Source organism: Strix uralensis, chromosome 19, assembly GCF_047716275.1.
Source record: "Strix uralensis isolate ZFMK-TIS-50842 chromosome 19, bStrUra1, whole genome shotgun sequence".
Taxonomy (NCBI): Eukaryota; Metazoa; Chordata; class Aves; order Strigiformes; family Strigidae; genus Strix; species Strix uralensis.
In genome coordinates, this window is record NC_133990.1 from 6129655 (window position 1) to 6149301 (window position 19647).

General features: G+C 65.2%; 1 protein-coding gene across 1 annotated transcript; it reads right to left on the reverse strand.

The window, feature by feature from the left end:
* Positions 1-4: 4 nt before the first annotated feature.
* USP43 (ubiquitin specific peptidase 43) lies at positions 5-19146 on the reverse strand. Its single transcript, XM_074889088.1, has 15 exons — positions 18595-19146; positions 15692-15832; positions 12215-12315; positions 8377-8469; positions 7945-8080; positions 7735-7858; positions 6824-6986; positions 6593-6704; positions 4760-4863; positions 4321-4398; positions 4092-4221; positions 3538-3886; positions 3004-3162; positions 1434-1556; positions 5-1350 (listed from the first exon to the last, which is right to left on the reverse strand). Exons 1-15 carry the CDS (start codon positions 19144-19146, stop codon positions 635-637), a joined length of 3081 nt encoding a protein of 1026 aa, XP_074745189.1. The 3' UTR covers positions 5-634.
* Between the last annotated feature and the right edge of the window lie 501 nt (positions 19147-19647).

Below are 19647 nucleotides of genomic sequence, written 5' to 3' on the forward strand. Positions count from 1 at the left end.
TGGCTCCTTTCACGTGTCTTTAATAGAAACCGCCGGCGGTGGGGCCGCAGCCCCCGCGTACAAAAGCTGGCTGGAGGAATCGCGTATTGCATAGACCTTGGTGTGGGGGACCCGCCCGCCCCCCCAAAATAGTCGCCTTTTAGAAAACAAAAAGCGTCTCTGAATAAAACTCTCCTGGTACAATAAATACTCTCACATCTTAGAGCTGGCAGAGCCTTGAGCCCGTGCCCGGCCGCTCCCTGGGAAGGGGCATGGGGGGGGGGCGAGCGGGTGATGCCCCCCAGGACGCCCCTGGGTTGGGATGCCCTGATTTAGGAGCCTCTGGTTCGGGGTGCTCCCAGTTTGGGACACCCCCAGTTTGGGAGCCCCTGGTTTGGGGGCCTCCGATTTGGGATGCCCCAGCTTTGGGATACCTGAATGCCTCCACTTTGGGACGCTGTGGTTTGGGAGCCCCCGGGTTGGGCTGTTCCTGGTTCAGGATGACCCTGCTTTGGGATGCCCTTGTTTGGGAGCCCTTGGGTTGAGATACCCCCAGTTTGGGGCACCCCCAGTTTGGGAGCCCTCAGTGCAGGATGCCCCCAGCTCAGGAGTTCGGGCTGCCCCGGGGGTGGGGGGGATGCCCACTGGCTGAGGCTCAGAAGCTGGACTCGGGGACAGCCGGGCTGCACAGTGAGCCCGTGGGCTGCCGTCCCCGCTGCAGCGTGGCCCCGGGGGGACCCCGGGGGAGCAGGGGGGGTCCCCCCGCACCCCTACCCAGTGAGGCTGAGCGCCGCAGGCCCCCCTTGGGGCGGGGGGGCAGGCTGGCCGAGCTCTGCGAGCGTGCCATGGCCGCCGTGCCAGGGGACAGTCGTGCCAGGGGGACACCTGTGTCCCCCTCCGGCCGTGGCAGCCCATGGCAGAGGAGCCCCCCCGTCCCCTCCCCGCTCCGCCCCGGGCTGCTCTGGCTTTTGGGGGGCAGGCGCAGGGACCCCTCGGCACCAGCGCTGGCGGCTCGCCGCAGCACGGGCACACGGAGGGGCTGGCGGGGGGCGCGGGGGGTGCCCGGCTCCTCCTGCCCCTTGCTGGGGTGTTTCGGGGGGCCAGTTGGCGTGGGGCTGGGGGCCACGGGGGTGTCGGGGCCACTCTCCCCACCAGTGCCGAGCGGGAGGAGGGAGCGGCGGGTGCAGCGGGGCCGGCGCCCTGATTCCAGGTAGGTCACCAGCTCCCCGGGGACCCCCGGCCGGCCCCGCTCCTTGCAGGCGAAGGACCAGCGCGGGGGCACGGCCCTGGGGGGGCCCGTGGTGGGCGAGAGCTTGACGCTGAGGCTGCGGCCCTGGACGCCCCGCACCAAGGGTCTGGCCTCGAAGCCACCTGCAATGAGAAAAATAAGAAGTGGGAGGATCTGGGAGCCACCCCCCGAGGTGCTGGAGTGGGGAGGGGGTGCTCAGCGTCACCTTTCTCCAGGGCGGTGGTGGCATCGGGGGTGCCGGGAGGGGAGCCCCGGGTGGCCACTGTGTCCCGTGTGCTGCCGGCCAGGCGGGCCAGCCAGTGGTCCGAGAGCGAGGAGGCCGTGGAGCCTGCGGGGAGCGGGAGGCTGGGCTGGACGGCGGGGCCGGGGGGGTCCTGCCCTGCCCGCACCTGGGGTGGCCGCTGCTGCAGCACCCGGGGTGCTCAGCGACGGGGGAGCTGGGGGCTGCGACCAGCCGTGCGTGCACATGTGTGTGATGAGCGTGTGGCAGCAGCTTCCTGCACATGGTGGGGGTGCACCCACAGATGCCAGGGGATGCCCACACTGTGATGGAGGAGGAGCTGGGCGGCTGTTTTAGAATCACAGAATCCCAGAATCATCTCGGTTGGAAAAGCCCTTGAAGCTGCTCCAGTCCAACCATGAACCTCACACTGACCGTTCCCAACTCCACCAGATCCCTCAGTGCTGGGTCAACCCGACTCTTCAACCCCTCCAGGGATGGGGACTCCCCCCCTGCCCTGGGCAGCCCATTCCAACGCCCAACAACCCCTTCTGCAAAGAAATCCTTCCTAAGAGCCAGTCTGACCCTGCCCTGGCGCAGCTTGAGGCCATTCCCTCTTGGCCTGCCGCTGGTTCCTTGGCTCAAGAGACTCATCCCCCCTCTCTGCACCCTCCTTTCAGGGAGTTGTACAGGGCCAGGAGGTCTCCCCTCAGCCTCCTCTTCTCCACACTAAACCCCCCCAGTTCCCTCAGCCGCTCCCCATCAGACCTGTGCTCCAGACCCTGCACCAGCTCCGTTGCCCTTCTCTGGACACGCTCGAGTCATTCAATGGCCTTTTTGGAGTGAGGGGCCCAAAACTGAACCCACTCATCGAGGGGCGGCCTCACCAGTGCCGAGCACAGGGGTGAGATCCCTTCCCTGTCCCTGCTGGCCACACTATGGCTGATACAAGCCAGGATACCACCCACTGCGCTGCTCACACCAGCCGTGCTCTGCCCACCACCCTGCGTGCACACGCATGTGCACAGGGCTGGGCGGTGGGACTGTGCCTACTCACACACGTGTGTGTGCAACACCGTGCGTGCCGCGGTGCACACTTGGCTACGCTGTGGGTGTATGTGCCCACTGTACTGTCCATACACGGGTGTGCACGTGTGTCAGGGGGTGTGTGCAACTGTCTGTGTGCGTTTGCACACCCTTGCCTGCCAAACCATCCCCACAGGGGTGTGCACGTGTGTCCGTGTGTGCACACACACACGCCTGCCGTGTCCATGAACCGGCGCAGCCGCATGTCCATGTGCACACATGTGTCCGCAGCACACGCGTTAGTGCTCTGTGCATGCCAGCACCCTACTGTGCACACACACGGCTGCGCTGGGTGTGCGCACACACACCCCCCCAACGTGTGTGCATGTGCTGAACGCACACGTGTGTGGCTCTGCTCCACACATCCATGCTCCGTGTGCCTGTGGGCACGGCCGTGGGTGCGCGCAGCCGTGCCACGCGTGCCCGGGTGCTGGTGGGGTGCAGGCGGGCAGGGAGGGGGGGTGCTCACCCCTGACGGAGCTCCCAGCCGACCAGGCGGGCGTGGCGTTGCGGCGCTGGTAGAAGAGGATGTAGGCGCTGCGGGTGCTCACCTCGGCCTCCTGCACCCCCTCCACCCTGCTGTCGTCGTAGCTGTACCACCGCCCGTCCAGGGCGTTGCAGCAGTAGGCTGGGGGTGAGGGGAGACACAGGGGGTGAGGGGGGGGACACACACAGGCTCTGACCTGGCCGTCCCCAGCCCCAGGGTGCAGTGGGGAGCGTGAGTCCCACAGTGCAGGGCCAGCTTGGGGGTGCAGGACGCTGCTGGGGGGCACATCCCAGCGCTACGGCAGCCCTGGTGTGGCTGCAACGCCACCCTGCGTGTCCCCTCTGCTGCTGGCCCCCCCGTGCCGTGTCCCCAACAGCACATCCCCGAGCTTCCCCCCAACCCCACGCTGTACCCCACAGTGTATCCCCCAAGGTGCCCCCCAACCCAACGCCATGCCCCCTGAAGTGTCCCCCACCCTGTTGCCGTGCCCCCTGCGCCGCCCCCTGCCCCGCTCACCGGTGTAGTGGCCGCCCTGCATGCTGCCGTGGTGGTTGCAGACGGCGTAGAGGTCGTAGAGGTAGTCACGGGGGCAGCTCGGGGGCAGGCAGAGGGGGGGCTGCCAGGGCGCCCAGCGCCCCAACAGCTGTCCGCCGGCCTGGCCCCGCTGCGCCACATGGGGGGCCATGTCAAGACCCCGCAGGGGGAACCTCACCAGCGTGGTGAGTTTGTGCCGGTGCTCAGCCACCTGGCGAAAGCGCTTGAGGTGGATGATGAGGATGTCAGGCAGCGTCCAGAGGCTCAGCTTCACCGTGCCCTGCTGCAGCACCTTGCAGTGTGGGCAGCGCCAGGCATCGTCCGGGGCCAGCTGGGGACACCACATGCCATGTCACCTCCCTCCCCAACACCCCCCCTGCCACCTCCAAAGCCACCCCCAGCACCGCAAATGCCCACAGCCACCATGCTGTGGGCAGGGCTTGCGCTTGGCGGCGGCTCTGCCGGGTGCAGGCAGGGTGCAGGCAGGGTGCAGGCAGGGTGCCCGCTGCCTGCGTGGCTGGCGGGGTGCGCGGTACCTGCTCCTCCTTGGTGTAGAGCTGGAAGCACTCGTCCAGCGTGCAGCTGTGCTGCTGCCGGTGCGCTTGCTGCTGCAGCCGCACGCTCTCGGCGTCCTGCACCACCTCCTCCTGGATGTTGCCGAAAAGGCTGTGTGGGGTGGGGGGGACATGACGCCGGGGGGGGAGTCAGGGAGGGTGACCTGGGTGCTGGGGTGTCCCCACCCACCCCTGGGGGTAAGGGACTCACCGCTCTTTGGTGCTCATGTCCCACTCCACCGTCAGCTTCACGTGGGGAGGGCCACCCGCCCCGCTCAGCTGCAGGGCTCTGGGGGGTGAGGATGAGGCGAGATGCCCCCCAAAGCCCCCCCATCCCCATGGGGCCACCTCCATACCACCCTGTGGTGGCACGAGGGATGGCCACCACCTCCCCATGCAGCACCCATGGTGGGGACATGGGGCTGAGGTCCCAGTCCCTGGGGAATGGAGTGGCCAGCACTGTGGCCACCCATGGTGACACTGACCAGCCACAGGGACATACTCATCCACCCATGGCGACAACACAACCACGCACAGGGACACCATGGCCACCTACAGGGATGCTGTGACCAGCCGCAGTGACACCACTGGCCACCCCCGGAGAACGAGGGGACAGTCTGGGGACAATCCTGCCCCTGCAGCGCCCTTACCTGTCGACAGCCGGGTGGCAGAGAGGGCGGGGGTCCTGTGGGGACAGGTAGGCACAGGGGGCTGAGCCCCCAGCCAGGCGGATGCGGAAGAGGGCCCCCGCGCCCTGCAAGGGGAGAGGGGTCTGTGGGGCTGGTTGTGGGGCAGAGCCCCCCCCGCCCCCCAACAATACCCAGGGGGAGCCGTGCAGAAAAAGCCCCCAAAATCAGATTTCTTTGGTCCCTGTGGCTGGGCTGGCAGGGGACACCCGTGGGGACGGGGACATGGGGCTGCAGTGTGGCTGGGGGGCAGAGGGGCAGCACGGGGACACCAGTGCCCGTGGGATGGTGGCACCTGGGTGCTGGGGAGGGCGGCTGAGCTGGGGGCGCTCTGCCGTGCGAGCTGGGTGGCACTGCGGCCACCCACGGTGAAGCTGTGGCCACCCACGGTGACAACGCAACCACCCACAGGGACACTATGGTCACTCACAGGGACACCACTGGCCACCCCCAGGACAACGTGACCACTCCCAGGGCCACCACAGCCACCCACAGGGACACTGTGGCCACCCGCAGCAACAACACAACCACCCACAGGGACACCACTGGCCACCCACTGTGCCACCACTGGCTGCCTGCAGTGTGAATACGACCACCCACGGGGACAGCATGGCTACCCCCAGTGACCACCAGCATCAACACCACAACCACCCCTGGGACCACCACAACCACCCCCAGCGACCCTGCAGCCATCCACAGCTTCCCCATGGTCCCCCATGGTGACACCACAGCCAGTGATGGTGCCACCACAACCGCTCATGCCTGTGCCTTGGCCACCCATGGAGACACCATGGCCACCCACAGCTCCACCAATGGCCACCCATGGAGACACCAACGGCCACCCACAGCTCCACCAATGGCCACCCATGGAGAAACCAACGGCCACCCACAGCTCCACCAATGGCCACCCATGGAAACATCATGGCCACCCAGAGATCCACCAATGGCCACCCACGGAGACACCAATGGCCACCCATGGAGACACCAACGGCCACCCACAGCTCCACCAATGGCCACCCATGGAGACACCAACGGCCACCCACAGCTCCACCAACGGCCACCCATGGAAACATCATGGCCACCCAGAGATCCACCAATGGCCACCCATGGAGACACCAATGGCCACCCATGAAGACACCAACGGCCACCCACAGCTCCACCAATGGCCACCCATGGAGACACCATGGCCACCCACAGCTCCACCAACGGCCACCCATGGAAACATCACGGCCACCCAGAGATCCACCAATGGCCACCCATGGAGACACCATGGCCACCCATGGGGACACCATGGCCACCCACAGCTCCACCAATGGCCACCCACGGAGACACCAACGGCCACCCACAGCTCCACCAATGGCCACCCATGGAGACACCAACGGCCACCCATGGAGACACCAACAGCCACCCACAGCTCCACCAATGACCACCCATGAAGACACCAACGGCCACCCACAGCTCCACCAGTGGCCACATGGAAACATCACGGCCACCCAGAGATCCACCAATGGCCACCCATGGAGACACCACGGCCACCCATGGGGACACCACGGCCACCCACGGCTCCACCAACGGCCACCCACGGCTCCACCAACGGCCACCCATGGAGACACCAATGGCCACATGGAGACACCAACGGCCACCCACAGCTCCACCAATGGCCACCCATGGAGACACCAATGGCCACCCATGGAGACACCACGGCCACCCATGGAGACACCAACGGCCACCCACGGAGACAGCCCATGGGCCAGCGTGCCCCGGGAGGGGACAGTGGCATACCCCGTCCCAGCTCACCTGCGCCCGCACCTCTCCCCGCAGCAGGGCCCGCAGCTGGGCCAGGATGCTCTGCTGGAGCTGCTCCCAGGAGACGCCCCGCTCCTCCCGCAGCACCAGCGGCGGCCCAAACCTGGGGACAGCGGGGGACACCCGGCTGAGGGGGGCCACCCCCGCGCCACCCTCCTGCCGTAGGGGGAAGGCAGGGAGGGCGGCGCGCACAGGCAAAGCGCAGGCAGGGCGGGCAGGTACCTGGCGAGCTGGGGGCCGGTGCCCGCCGCGTTGCAGAGCAGCAGCAGGATGCGGCCGCCCGCCCCGCGGTGCAGGCAGTCGGAGGAGCGGGCAGCGGCGGGCAGCAGGCGCTGCCCCTCGGGCTGGGCCGCCCCGGGGGAGGCGGGCAGGCTGCGGGGGCACCCTGCGGGCAGGGCAGGGGTGAGCGCCCGGCCCCCCGTCCCTCCGCAGCGGGGTGTCCAGGGGGGGCTCGGTTAGCAGGGACAGGCGTTCACCACCGCCCGGGCACCCTGCCTGCTGCTGGGCGCTGCCTGTGCTCCCCTGCCTGCAGCACGGCCTCCCACACCCCCACCCTTCCCACCAACCACAGCCCAGGGACACGGCCTCCACCAATCACAGCAGAGCACTCCTGCCTCCAACCAATCACAGCAGAGCACACCTGCCTCCAACCAATCACAGCAGAGCACTCCTGCCTCCAACCAATCACAGCAGAGCACATCTGCCTCCAACCAATCACGGCTGAGCACACCCGCCTCCAACCAATCACAGCAGAGCACACCTGCCTCCAACCAATCACAGCAGAGCACACCCGCCTCCAACCAATCACGGCAGAGCACACCCGCCTCCAACCAATCACAGCAGAGCACACCTGCCTCCAACCAATCATGAGGCTGGGGCGGGGAAGGGAAGATAAGTCTCTCACCAATCACAGCAGAGAGGACACAGCTCCCACCAACCACAGCAGGGCACACCCACCTCCCACCAATCACAGCGCACCTCCCAGTCACCAATCACAGGAAGGGGAACCACCACCTCCCACCAATCCTGGCGACGCTCCCACCACCCCCAGTGCCGCACAAGCTGCTCCCAACCAATCAGAGCAGCGCGGGCAGGCAGCCGCTAACCAATGGCAGGGCAGGGGGGGGCAGTACCTGCGTGGCGGGCAGGGGGGGGCTGGAAGGCGTAGAGGGGAGCCCCCTCCCCAGCAGCACCCAGCTCCTCCGCGTCGCCCAGGGAGCGCAGGAAGCCCCGCGGGGACACCTCGGCCAGGATCACCTGCAGGACAGGACAGCACCTCAGTGTCCCCCAGGGGGTGGGTCCCCTCCCTGTGTGTGTGTGTCCCCCCCCCGTCGCCCCGTTACCTGCTCCGGGGGGATGTGTCCCTCCCGTGCCACCATCTCCCGCAGCTCGGCCACGGTGCCCAGCAGGGGCACGGCCAGTCCCACCCGCACGAACCGCCAGCGCTCGCACTGCAGCACCAGGGTGACGTTGAGAGCCCTGGGGACACCGAGGGGGGGACACACGTCAGCGGGCACAGCCCCCGCGCGCCACGCTGAGACCTGACACCGCTCACGGCCACGCCGCGTGGACCCACGTCCTGCCCCAGCGGCTCTGACACCCACTGGAGACAGCTCCTGTGGTGGTGGCTGTCACCCATCCCAACATTCCACCACCTCCCACACTAATTATTTACCCCCAAATATGCAAATTACTCCCACTGGAGCCAAAACCCCGCTGCTGGGTGGCGGTGCCTCTCACGGCGAGCGGCTGGGGAGGTGCAGGGCCCGGCTGACCTGGTCTGGCGCAGCGGGATGGGCAGGGAGATGCACAGGAAGGGGTCGAAGGTGTTGCTCTGCTTCAGGCAGTGAGGGCACGTCAGGGAGGACCTGTGAAACACAGCCGGGGCGCGTCACCGTTTGAGGGGGCGGCACCCCCAGAGTCCCCACCCTGGGGCTGCAGCGCCCTGCCACCCGTACTGCATCCTGGGTACCACATCCCACAGGGCTCGGATGGCCCCAGCATCACACAGGGTTTGCACGACCTCCTGCCAGAGCGAGGGACCATGGTCTGTACCTGCCTGCCCAGCCCAATGGTCTGTTCACTCTGAAACCTAACAAGGGTGCCCACAGTAACTGACGCTAGAGAAGACAGAGTGAAATCCCAGGGCTGGGGGGGGTCTCCCACGCTCATGCGTGACTGTGGCCTTGAAAACCCCCCAAATCCTGCTCCCCCTCCCAAGGGCTCGCAGAGTCCAGGGTGGCTTCTGGTTCCTGGAGGCTTTGGGGTGACCCCATCCCACCCAGGTGGGGGTTAAGTGAGGACAATGCCTTGAGGTGCTGGGAGGGGACAGGACCCCTCCAGAAAAGCAGGGCTGTGGCTGGGCTGCAGGGAGGAGGTGGTGATGCTGGCTCCTTGCCCGCCCTGGCACCCGTGGCCAGAGGCAGAGGTGGTGGTGGCACCGGCTGGGGACCATCCCACTGGCAAGCTGCACCCAGGGGACACCACGGTCCTGCCGCACTCCCCAGCCACCTGCTGGGAACCAGCTGCCTGCCACCACCACAGGGCCAGATCCTGCACCCACCGCGGTGGCACTCCCAGCACTCCCGTTCCCAGTCTGCCGGCACTGGACGCCACTGGCTTCCCCGGGGCTGCCAGCTCAGCCCCCCGGTCCCGGCCGCAGCACAGCCGCTGGCTCCAGGGCAGCCCTGGGACAGTGATGGGGGACTCGTCCGCTCTGCTGGGGGGCACAGGGACATCGGGGAGAACCAGGTCCCCCCACCAGCGGGGAGCCTTCCCCATCTCCCACAGGAGATGCTCCGCCAAAGCCTGGCTTAAACGAACCTTTAATGCCAACAACCACCTTACCTCCTACTTCTTTTTAATTCTGTCTTTTTTTATTTCTTTTTTTTTCCTCCTTTTTATTCAACAAAAAGGGGAAAGATAAATTAAAAACCAAATCAAAATCCTGAGGCCTTGTTATCCATCACCTTGAAGAGCCACCAAGCTCCCCAGGAAGCAGCTGCGCAAATTAATAAATCCTTTTGCACACAGACAGGCTCTGGTACGCGGAAGGGGGTGGATAATTAAAGCGCCTTTTCTTCATACAGAGCAGGGGATTAATTCAGAGAGAAGGAAGGACTCGTGATGCCAGATGTGTCCCCTCATGCCTGCAGTGCCATGGCATGGGGACGGGGTGGCCAGATGCTGGCCCACCCAAGCATCCCGAGTCTCAGCCAGATGAACATGTGGGGTGTCCCACCACCCATACGTGGGGGCACCCCCATGCTGACCCTCTGGGACAGGCTTGGGATAACCCCTATCCTGAGTCCTGTGACAGAACCATGGGGCATCTACCACCTCTCTGGGCAACCTGTGCCAGGGCCTCACCAACCCCACCTCCACTGTAAAATATTTCTTCCTTATGTCCAGTCTAACCCTACACTCCTGTAGTTTAGAACAGTTGCCCCTTGTCCTGTCACTACAGACCCCGGTAAAACATCTCTCCACCTTTCTTAGAAGCTCCCTTTCTATAGTGAAAGGCCACGATAAGGCCTCCCCGGAACCTGCTCTTCTCCAGGCTGACCAACCCCAACTCTCAGTCTGTCCTTCTAGCAGAGATGTTCCAGCCCTCTGACCATCTCCTCTGCACCCGCCCCAACAGGCCCATGTCTGTCTTGGACTGGGGGCCCCAGAGCTGGACCCAGCACTGCAGGGGGGGTCTCACCAGAGCTCAGTAGAGGGGCAGAATCCCCTCCCTCGCCCTGCTGGTCACGTTCCTCTTGCTGCAGCCCAGGACACGGTTGGCCTTCTGGGCTGTGAGCGCACATTGCCAGCTCACATCCAATTTTTCATCCACCAGTACCCCCAAGTCCTTCTCCATTCACCACCCAGTCTGTGCTGGTACTGGGGATTGCCCCAACCCATGGGCAGGACCTTGCACTTGGCCTGGTTGAACTTCATGAGGTTCACATGGGCCCACTCCTCCACCCCACCATGGCCCCTCCCTCAACGTGCCACCTGCCAACTCGCTGGGGACACACTCAACCCCACCGTGTCACTGATGAAGATATTAAACTCTACTTGTCCCAGTATGGACCCTTGAGGGGCACCACGCCTTACTGGGTTGCTCCACCACCCACACCCTTCATCCCCAACTCATGCTGGTGGAGGACAGCCAGGAGGAAGCGCATCCCCTGCCCGAGCCCTGCCCGTCTCCCCAGGCTGAGCCCTCCCAGCTCAGCACCCGCCTTGATTTTGCCAGCGAACTGCTATCGCGGTGCAAAATCGGCTGTCCCAAAATCAGCTCTCCTGGCACAAGCCATCTCCTGGTGGCTCTCCCCACCCTGGGACGGTGATAATGAAGGGAAGTGCTTAAGGGTTCGTTAGGGCCAAGGCGAAGCGGGCGGTGGGGTGTCTAAAGACAGGGGGGGTGAAATGCCCAGGGAAGGTGTGTGGTGGGTGGGGCAGGGCTGGGGTCTGCCCGTGTCCGAGTCCATGCCAAGAGGTGACACTGGATGGGGCTGATGACACCCTCTGCGCCCTCACCCCAAGGAGCAGCATCCACACACACCAAAAACTGCCCCCAGGATGCGGTTCAGACCCTGCTCTGGATCAGTCCTTAATAAAACAATTAACCCCTCCAGCCCATCACCCACAACGCTGCCAGCATTGCACCGTGCAGATAAACCCCAACTTCATCTTAACTGGGCCCCTCCCTCAGCTCATTACTGGGAGTCCCGGGGCTGCAGTGGGTGGGGAGAGGTCAGGACACCCCGCTCGCTGCCACGGGGATCTGGGCTCTGACTCTCCCCGTGTCCTTTTCAGCACTTGGAAAAGTATTTGCTGGTGTTGAAGCGGAGTGAGAAATGGCCCTGTTACTGCTTGTTACTAATTTGTTATTAATTTAAGTTGATGATTTTTGGTGATTTTGATAAGGAATGATTAGGACTAATCAATTAAATGGAATCTCACAGAAATCTCAGTTTTTATAAAAGATAGTGGTGTAATGTTTTAAGCAGTCATAGAGATGTTGTACTGAGTTTAAAGTCACCATACAACGTTGCTGGACGAGGTCCCGTTGTCAGACTGTCTGGTGAGGATGATTTATTGCCCTGTAGACCAGGTGTTTTAAAAGTCGCATTGTGAAAGGCCCTCGGAGCATGTTAAAATTGCAATGTGAGCCAAAGTCCTTGAGCCAAGGACACTGGGGGGTCTTTCTTTCGAGTCAGCAGTCCGTGGTGGTCGCAAAAGCAGCCCCCGACTCATTTCAGGACTCAAGTGCGCACGACCGGGAAGAGGTGGGAATAAGAAAATGAGTTATGGGAGTTCACATGATTATGTATGAGAACTTGATTAATATGTATGACTGTATCCTATATAATCAGCATGTTCCACGAGTCAGGTGTGCGTTGTTGGTGAGACGACTCCCCTGCGCACCCGGCCGTTACTAAAGGAGTGTGTCTGCTTATCTACATCCCCCTGGTGTCGACAAGTCCTTTTATCCCATTTTGGTGACAGCCAGATGGCTGGAGCCTCTCTGCAGGGCTGAGCACCCCCCAGCTCGCCCCTTCCCTTTGTGCCACCCAGCACAAAGCGCAGCCGCGGCCGCGCAGGACCCAGCTCCCTGCTCACCTGTACTGCGCCTGGAAGTGGCTCTGCACGAAGCTCTGCCCGCGGGGATGTTGGCCAGGCGGTGGGGAACCGCTGGCACCGCCGCTCCCATCCTCGCCGGGCTGCGGGGGCAAGAGACAGTGGGGTGAGAGAGGTGACCCCCCACCCCTGAGGGGCTAGTGACACAGCCCAGTGAATCAAGCCCAGCCTCGGCGTCCCCACGGCACGAGGACAGGCTGAAGGGGATGCCGAAGCCACCCCTGCCCAGCCCTCCAGGCTCCCCACACGCCTTCTCCTGGGGAAGTTTTGGGGTACGGCCCATCCAACCATCCCGGAGCTTCCGGACACCAAGGAATGGAGAAGAGGAGGCTGAGGGGAGACCTCATGGCCCTCTACAACTCCCTGAAAGGAGGGTGCAGAGAGGGGGGAGGAGTCTCTTGAGCCAAGGAACCAGCGCCAGGACAAGAGGGAATGGCCTCAAGCTGTGCCAGGGCAGGGTCAGACTGGCTCTTAGGAAGGATTTCTTTGCAGAAGGGGTTGTTGGGCATTGGAATGTGCTGCCCAGGGCAGGGGGGGAGTCCCCATCCCTGGAGGGGTTGAAGAGTCGGGTTGACCCAGCGCTGAGGGATCTGGTGGAGTTGGGAACTGTCAGTGTGAGGTTAATGGTTGGACTGGAGGAGCTTCAAGGGCTTTTCCAGCCTAGACGATTCTGTGAATTGGAGCTGGAAACACATTTGAGCCCGGCTGAAATGCTCCAGGAGGGAAATCCTGGGTGTCAGCGGGTGCCCGCAGCAGCACCTCTGGCAGGGGAAAGCTTGGGGAGGGGAAATCTGGTCCCCTACAACATCTTCCCCGCAGGAGCCCCAGTGCCCACGGGCACACGCCCGCAGGGTCGGCAGTGCCTGCACCCACTGTGCCAGGAAACGCACCCCTGGGAGCTGGGAGCGGCCGTGCTGCGGGGAGCTGGGGTGTGGGCGGGCGAGATGGGGGGACGCTGCAGCGAGCAGGTGTCCGTGTGTCTGTGTGTGTGTCCGTGTGTCTGTGTGCGTGTCCATGTCCGTGTCACAGGCCCCTGGAGTAGGTGCACACGTTCCTGTGCTTGCACCCACTTGAGGCAAACTCGGCCCGTTAACCACATGCAAATCACCAGAACCAGGGAGCTAAAAGAATCCCTGGCTGGCACCGTGCCCCCCCAGGCAGGTTTGCCAGAGCTTCCCAGAAAAGCAGCCCCACTGCTGCATGTTTCCCTAGTGCCTTTACCAGCAGCAAGCCCAGGCACAGCACCCAGCATGGTGCTGGCCACGTCAAGCCCAGGCACAGCACCCAGCACAAGACAGCACCCAGCGCCCAGGCACAGCACCCGGCACTCCGAACCCCAGAGCTGGGCTCTCAGGGGCCACGTGCCCGGCGCAGGCGGGGGGAGCAGCACCCATTCCACTGGCATCCCTGGAGCTGGCAGGGGAGGCAGCCGTGGGGAGCGCTTGCTCCGCTGCCAACCCACCCCTCGGCCACCTCCCCACGTCCCCCAGCTTGGCCCTGGACAGTGGGGTGACTGCAGACACCTGACCTCTCTCCAGGCCTGATGCACCAGCTCCCACACCCCGAGTCAGGGACCCCAGGAAGAGCAGAGTCCTCTGCTCTGTTCCACAGGGAGCTGGGACGCCAGGATGTGGCCATCTTACACAGCCAAACCTGCCTGGTTAGCCCACACCTCCCTGCCTGCATCCTGCCTGCCATCCCCCTGCCTGCCCGCTGCCCCGGGAACCACACACAGCTCCCGTCCCCACACACAGGGGACAGGAGCCACCGGCTTCACCCCCAGCTATGGCCATGCAGAGCCAGATGGCAGAAGAGATGCTGCAAAAAGGACTGGCTGTTTTGGGGTAAGACAAGGAGATTTTGGTGTCACAATGAGTAAGATTGAAAATCAATGAGGCATTTGGCCGGGAGGCGGATTTTCCTCATGCCATCTGCTGGCACCAGGTCCTGCTGAGCCTGACGTGTCCTTATGGTCTGCCCGGGGCCACGGTCCATCTGGTGGGGCACAGAGGGGACCTGGACTGTGTCTGAGCACCACGTGGCCCCTGAAATCCCCCCCAAAACCCAACGGGATGGATGCCTCCTCCTCCTCCAACCCTCCTGGCAGCCAAGCCTTGGTCCCCCCCGGGCAGTCCCAGAGCCCGCTGGGTGCCACCACAGACACCTCGGGGGCATCCATCGACCAGTCAGGATGGTATTTCCCCCCCTCAGCCTGCCCGGCTCCATGCCCTGAACACCATCTTCTGTCTCCCACCAGCTGAGCTTCCCCCATCCCTGAGCCTCAGCATGGGCTTGACCAGGAGCACATCGTCCCCCTGACCCCCATCGTTCAATATCTGCACAAACCCTCCTCCCCCAGCCCCTGCTCCCCAAAACCACAACGGGCAGGTGTGTGTCCAGCTCCATCCAGACACTTCAAACCCATTTATTCAGGCTCATGACCCCCACGGGGCACCCCCTCCCCGGGGACTTGGGCACACATGTCCTGGAAGGGGCTGGGACTGTGGTGAGGGGCTGCGGGAGGCTGAGCCAAACCGAGGACGCTGGGGGGACACAAAGGGGGGACACTGCCACGGCACCACCGGCATCACGCCCCAGCCCGGGGCAGGCGTGGGCACCTCGCATTTAACACGGGACCAACGGGAGCTGCCCGCTGCCGCGCCCTCCCGACCACCCCGGGGTATCCATATGCCTCTGGGGAAAGGCAGGCAGGGCTGAGGACGGCTCAGCTCAGCGCAGGGATGGCTGCAGTGCCCCAGCCAAGAAGGGCTGGAAGCCACAAGGCTGCCCCGGCCAGAGGCTTGGGCAATAGGCACCGTGGCTGAGCTGCCTGTGTGAGGCTGGAGGCGGCCAGGGGGGACCCCGGACCCCCCTCAGCTACAGCCACAATGGCCCAGGCAGGGGACAGGGAGGATGAAGCTGCTCCTGGGCACCCCGGACCCAAGCTGAGCATCACCCCCAAAGCGGGGACAGCGCGTGGCCACGCCGAGGCAGCAAACGGCGGCTGCACAAATCCATCCGCTGCAACAGGCAGGCAGGCAGGGCGATGCCACAGATGGATGGAGGCAGACTTAATTACTTGTTTTGCCAGCAGCAAAGCCTCCGAGCGCTGTAATTACGGCAGGCGGGGAGGGGCAGGGGGGCTGGACCTCCTCCTGCCCGAGCAACCCCAAGAACTAGGGTGCCCACCAGAAGCGGGGTGCTCAGCCAGACAAGCTCCTGCTGACACCCCCATGCTGTTCCAGCACCCCAACCAGCCCCGCAGCACCCGGACCCCACCATCCTCCCACCCTACACCAGCCAAACTACACCACCCGCATCCCCATCCCATACCGGGGTAGGGGGGGCAACTCCAACCCGCCCCCTCCCAGGACATTTTGGCTTCCCCAGTCCCAGACCTGTCACAGACACCCCCACCACAAGCCAGGGTGTGCAGCCACCCCGGCGGGGGCCACCCACCTCCTCAGGGACACAGGTCTGCTGGGCAGGGGAGGCAGCACCCAGGTCCTCATGCATGCGGTCCAGCAGCCAGAGCAGGAACTCGAGGGCGTCGTGCTGCGCGTTGCCCCGAAACTGTGAGCTGTGCTTGGAGACGATGTTCTGCAAGAGACGGGCAGGGAGGGCGCTGAGCCACGGGCCGGGCTGTCTGGCACTAATGAGCGGCTGGTTCATTAGCACCCATCACCAAAACCCATCCCTGCCTCCTGCCCGCGACAGCATCTGCCTTCGTCCTGCCCCTGCAGGGACACCACGTCCACCCTGGGGGCAGCAGAGCAGTGGGGACACTGGCACAATGGCCAAGACAGCAGTTCCGTGGCCCATCACCGTGGTGTCACAGCTTTTGGGTGCCACGACGAGGCCAGGAGGGGACAGCTTGCTGTGGGCAAGGGGACAGAGCACACCCCAACAAAGCCCAAATGGGCAAGCCCAGCCCACAGGGACCCACCAGCGTCACCCACCCTGCATGCTGACAGCATCAACTCAGTGTAACAGCCACGGGAAGGCAATTCCCAGCACTGGGATGACTCGTCAGGCAGCAGCTCTCCCCCAGGCCCTGCCTGCCCCTGCCACCCCATCCCCAGCAGCCAGCCCAGTGCCTCCCCGTGCCTCAGTTTCCCCAGCCAGGCGATGCTGGCAGTGCCAGCCCAGCCACCCAAGTCCCTGGAAGAGACAAGGGCTGTTCATACAAAGAAACAAATGTGTGGCTCGTGGGCAGGGGAGCTGCCAGCCCTGCCTGCCCTGCCCACACAGGCAGGAGGAAAGCCCCTGAGCAAACCTCCTGCATCCCAAAACCGGGGATGCTCAGCCCATCGGAGCCCAGCACTCAGCACCCTCTGACGGAAGCGGAGCAGGTGAGACCAGGGAGGGGACCAGAGATGTCCCTGATGGAGTCAGGAGCTTCCCACCAGCCCCCCTGCCCCGAGGGCAGTGCTGGGGAGGGGGTGCTGCCTGCCCTGCCAGGCTCTGCCCCTCCACCCAAAGCCCTGCCAGCTCCCCCTGCCTGAGGCTGCCCGCCCCTCGCCCCCTCTCCTCTTTACCCTTGGCCCTGCAGGGGATCCCCAGGAGGTGCTGATGGGGCTCCTTGGTGCATCCCACCCATCTTTGCCTCTCCCCCTCAGCTCCATGCACGGCCCAGGAATCGAGCCTGGGGCAGCCACGGGGGCCATGAAACCACCATGACGCTCCCCCTGGGCACCCTGAGGTCCCTGTGCCACCAACAGCAGCACCCCCTGCCCCATCAAACAGAGCATCCCCCTGTCCCACAACTTCACCCATGCCTGGATCAGGCCCTAAAGCCATGCACTCTGCCTGCCCCCATCAAGCCACCGGCCATGCTGCATTTTGGCTAATTAGCATTAATTTTGCCATCAGGCGAGTGGCTCGATGCCCTTATGGGGGGTTCCACGGGGCTGGGAAGGCCGTGCTGTGTGCCTGGGCTCCGGGTGGCCCCAGGGCTCGGCCGGGGGTGTGTGCCACCAGCAGATGCCAGGGTGCCAACAGCCCATGAGAGCTGTGTAAGCAGCTCCCGGGGGAGCAGCGTGAGCCAGGATGGGTCCTTGGCCCCAAAAAAGCAGGATGCAAGGGGCTGGGAGTCCTGCTCCCGGCAGGCAGCCCAGGGAGGGGGCCAAGGGAGCACCCCAAAAGGCAGAGCTGGGAGTCCCCATCTCTGAGCCTGGGCTGGGGGTGGCTGCTCAAAGCCAGGAAAGGACAATTTGGGGAGCTCAGCCCCAAAACCAGCACTGGGAGGAAGAAGCCCCAAACACCCGCATGGACTTTAAGATCAGGTTAAACCCCAACCGTCCGTGGCTAATTTTAACCAGCACACTGGGACCTGCTGGGACAGGGATCAAACCTCCAGCACTGCTGGGAAACACCCCGAGCCGAGACCCCTCTGGCCACCCGCCCCGCTCACCCCCACCCCGCTCTCGGCGGTACAGGCATCCCGGTACAAGCAGAGGGAGCAAGGCCACCGCGGATGGGCTTCAAGCAAAATGAGTCACAGATTCAGTTCTTATTTCAAAATCTTATTTGGGCAGATTTAAAAAAAAAAAAAAAAAAAAAAAAGGTAGAGATTCACGGAAGAAGCAGATAACGACCCGGAGGGAGGAAATTCAAAGCAAAGGCTGGAAGGTTTTGGGGTTTTTTTGCTGTGCGCCCAAGGAATGTGCGTGTTTGGGAGCAGAGGGCATGGAAATCCTGTGCTCAGCACCGCAAGAGCTGGTTACTTTGCTCCAAGGAAATTAAAGGCAATGAGCTCCCCCAGGAGCACCCACAGCACCCCGGCAGCCCCTGCGGGGTGGGTGCTGCCACCCTCCAGGCAGGGAAGGGAGACAGGCAGGTCCTTGGGAAAGGGGGTGGGGGGGGAGCAGTGGGTACCCCGGCCCCTGCCCATGCAGGACCAGTCTGGCTGCTGGAAACCCCGACCCGGGAGGGGCCCTGGCTGCCCAGCAGGGGTGACGGGGCTGGGAGCTCGATGTCCTGGGGGGGGTCAGAGCTCAGGTGAAGGCAGCGCGGCCAGAGGTGGGGGGTGGCAGCGGGGCTGGGGGGGACAGCGGGGCTGGGGGTGTCCGGCAGGACAGGGAGGATGAGGCTGGGGAGTGGGTGATGTGAGCAGGGGGTGCTGGTGGGTGCTTGGAGCTGGGGGTACTGGGGGGTGCGAGGGGTGCGGGGGGGTGCTGTAAGCAGGGTGTGCCGGGGGTGCTGGGACTACCGGGATGCTGGCGGGTGCTGGGGGTACCGGGGGGTGCTGGGGGTACCGGGGTGCGCCGGTGGGTGCGGGGGGAAGGGGTTGCCGGTGGGTGCCGGGAGTGCGGGGATGCTGGTGGGTGCCGGGGGGTACCGGGGGGCGGCGGGGCCGTTACCTTGAACTCGGCCGAGAGCTGCGGCGTGTAGTCGAGGGTCCAGAGGGCGCGGACCAGCGCGGCCAGGCGGTGGGTGACCTCGGCGCGGGCCCCGCGGGCGCGGTACCGGCCCAGCGCCAGGAACTCGGCCAGCGGCGCCGTGTTGCTGAGGCACTGCACCACGGCGTTCATGAAGCAGGTGTTCCCGTGGTTCCGCAGCCCCTGCGCGCCCGGCGGCCGCTCCCCCCCGCTCCCGTTCCCGCTCCCCCCTCCCGCCGCCGCCCCGGGCCGCCGCCGCCGCCGCTCCCCGCCGGGGCCGCCCCCCCGGAACCCTCCCTCGTCATCCTCCGGGGCGGCGCGGCGGGTCCCGCGGCCCCCGGCCAGGCGCGCCCAGGTGCGGAGCAGCCGCCCGGCCAGGCTGCCCAGGGAGCGCAGGGCTCGCCGCCGCCGCCCGCCCCCCGCCCGCCGCCCCGCCGGGCTCCCCCCGCCGCCGCCGCCCCGACGCCGCCCAGGGCCGCCGCCGCCGTCGCCGCCCCCCCCCGCCGCCGCCGCCGCCGCCGCCGCCGCGCTCATGGCCCCCGGCGGCCGCCGCCCTCCCCCGGCCCCTCGGGCCCCGCCGGCCCCGGCCCCGCCGCGGCGCGCATGGCCCCGGGCGGGCGCTGAGCGCTGGGCGCCGCCGGTGCCGGTGCCGGTGCGGGGGCCGGAGGGGCCGGGCGGGAGGTTTTGTGCGCGGCCGGCTCCTCCCCCGGCCGGGCTGGCGCTGGGAGAAGGGAGAGGGAAGGGAGCCGGGAGGAGGAGGAGGAGGAGGTGGGGGAGGAGGAAGAGGAGGAGGGAGCGGGGAGCGGCTGCTGCCGCCGAGCGGCCGAGCCCCGGCTGCCCCGGCGTCCCCAGCGTCACCCCAGGGTACCCCGCACCCCCCCGGGGCGCTCCCAGGAGTCCCAGCCGTGCCCCCCGCCCCGCCCCCAGCATCACCCCAAGCATCACCCCAGGGCACCCCAGCCCATGGCCCCAGGGCTTTCCCAAGAGTCCCAGCCACGTCCCCCACCTCCGGCATCCCCCCCCCCAGACCCCCAG

What these genes read in the sequence shown, in the direction of transcription:
- USP43 (XM_074889088.1), bottom strand. Translation starts at nt 19,146, where the DNA reads ATGAGCGCGGCGGCGGCGGCGGCGGCGGCGGCGGGGGGGGGCGGCGAC. An exon ending in GACACATCCCCCCGGAGCAG is followed by an intron (nt 7,859 to 7,944) that starts GTAACGGGGCGA and finishes CCTGTCCTGCAG; the next exon opens with GTGATCCTGGCCGAGGTGTC. An exon ending in GGCTGGGAGCTCCGTCAGGG is followed by an intron (nt 1,557 to 3,003) that starts GTGAGCACCCCC and finishes CGCTCCCCGCAG; the next exon opens with GCTCCACGGCCTCCTCGCTC.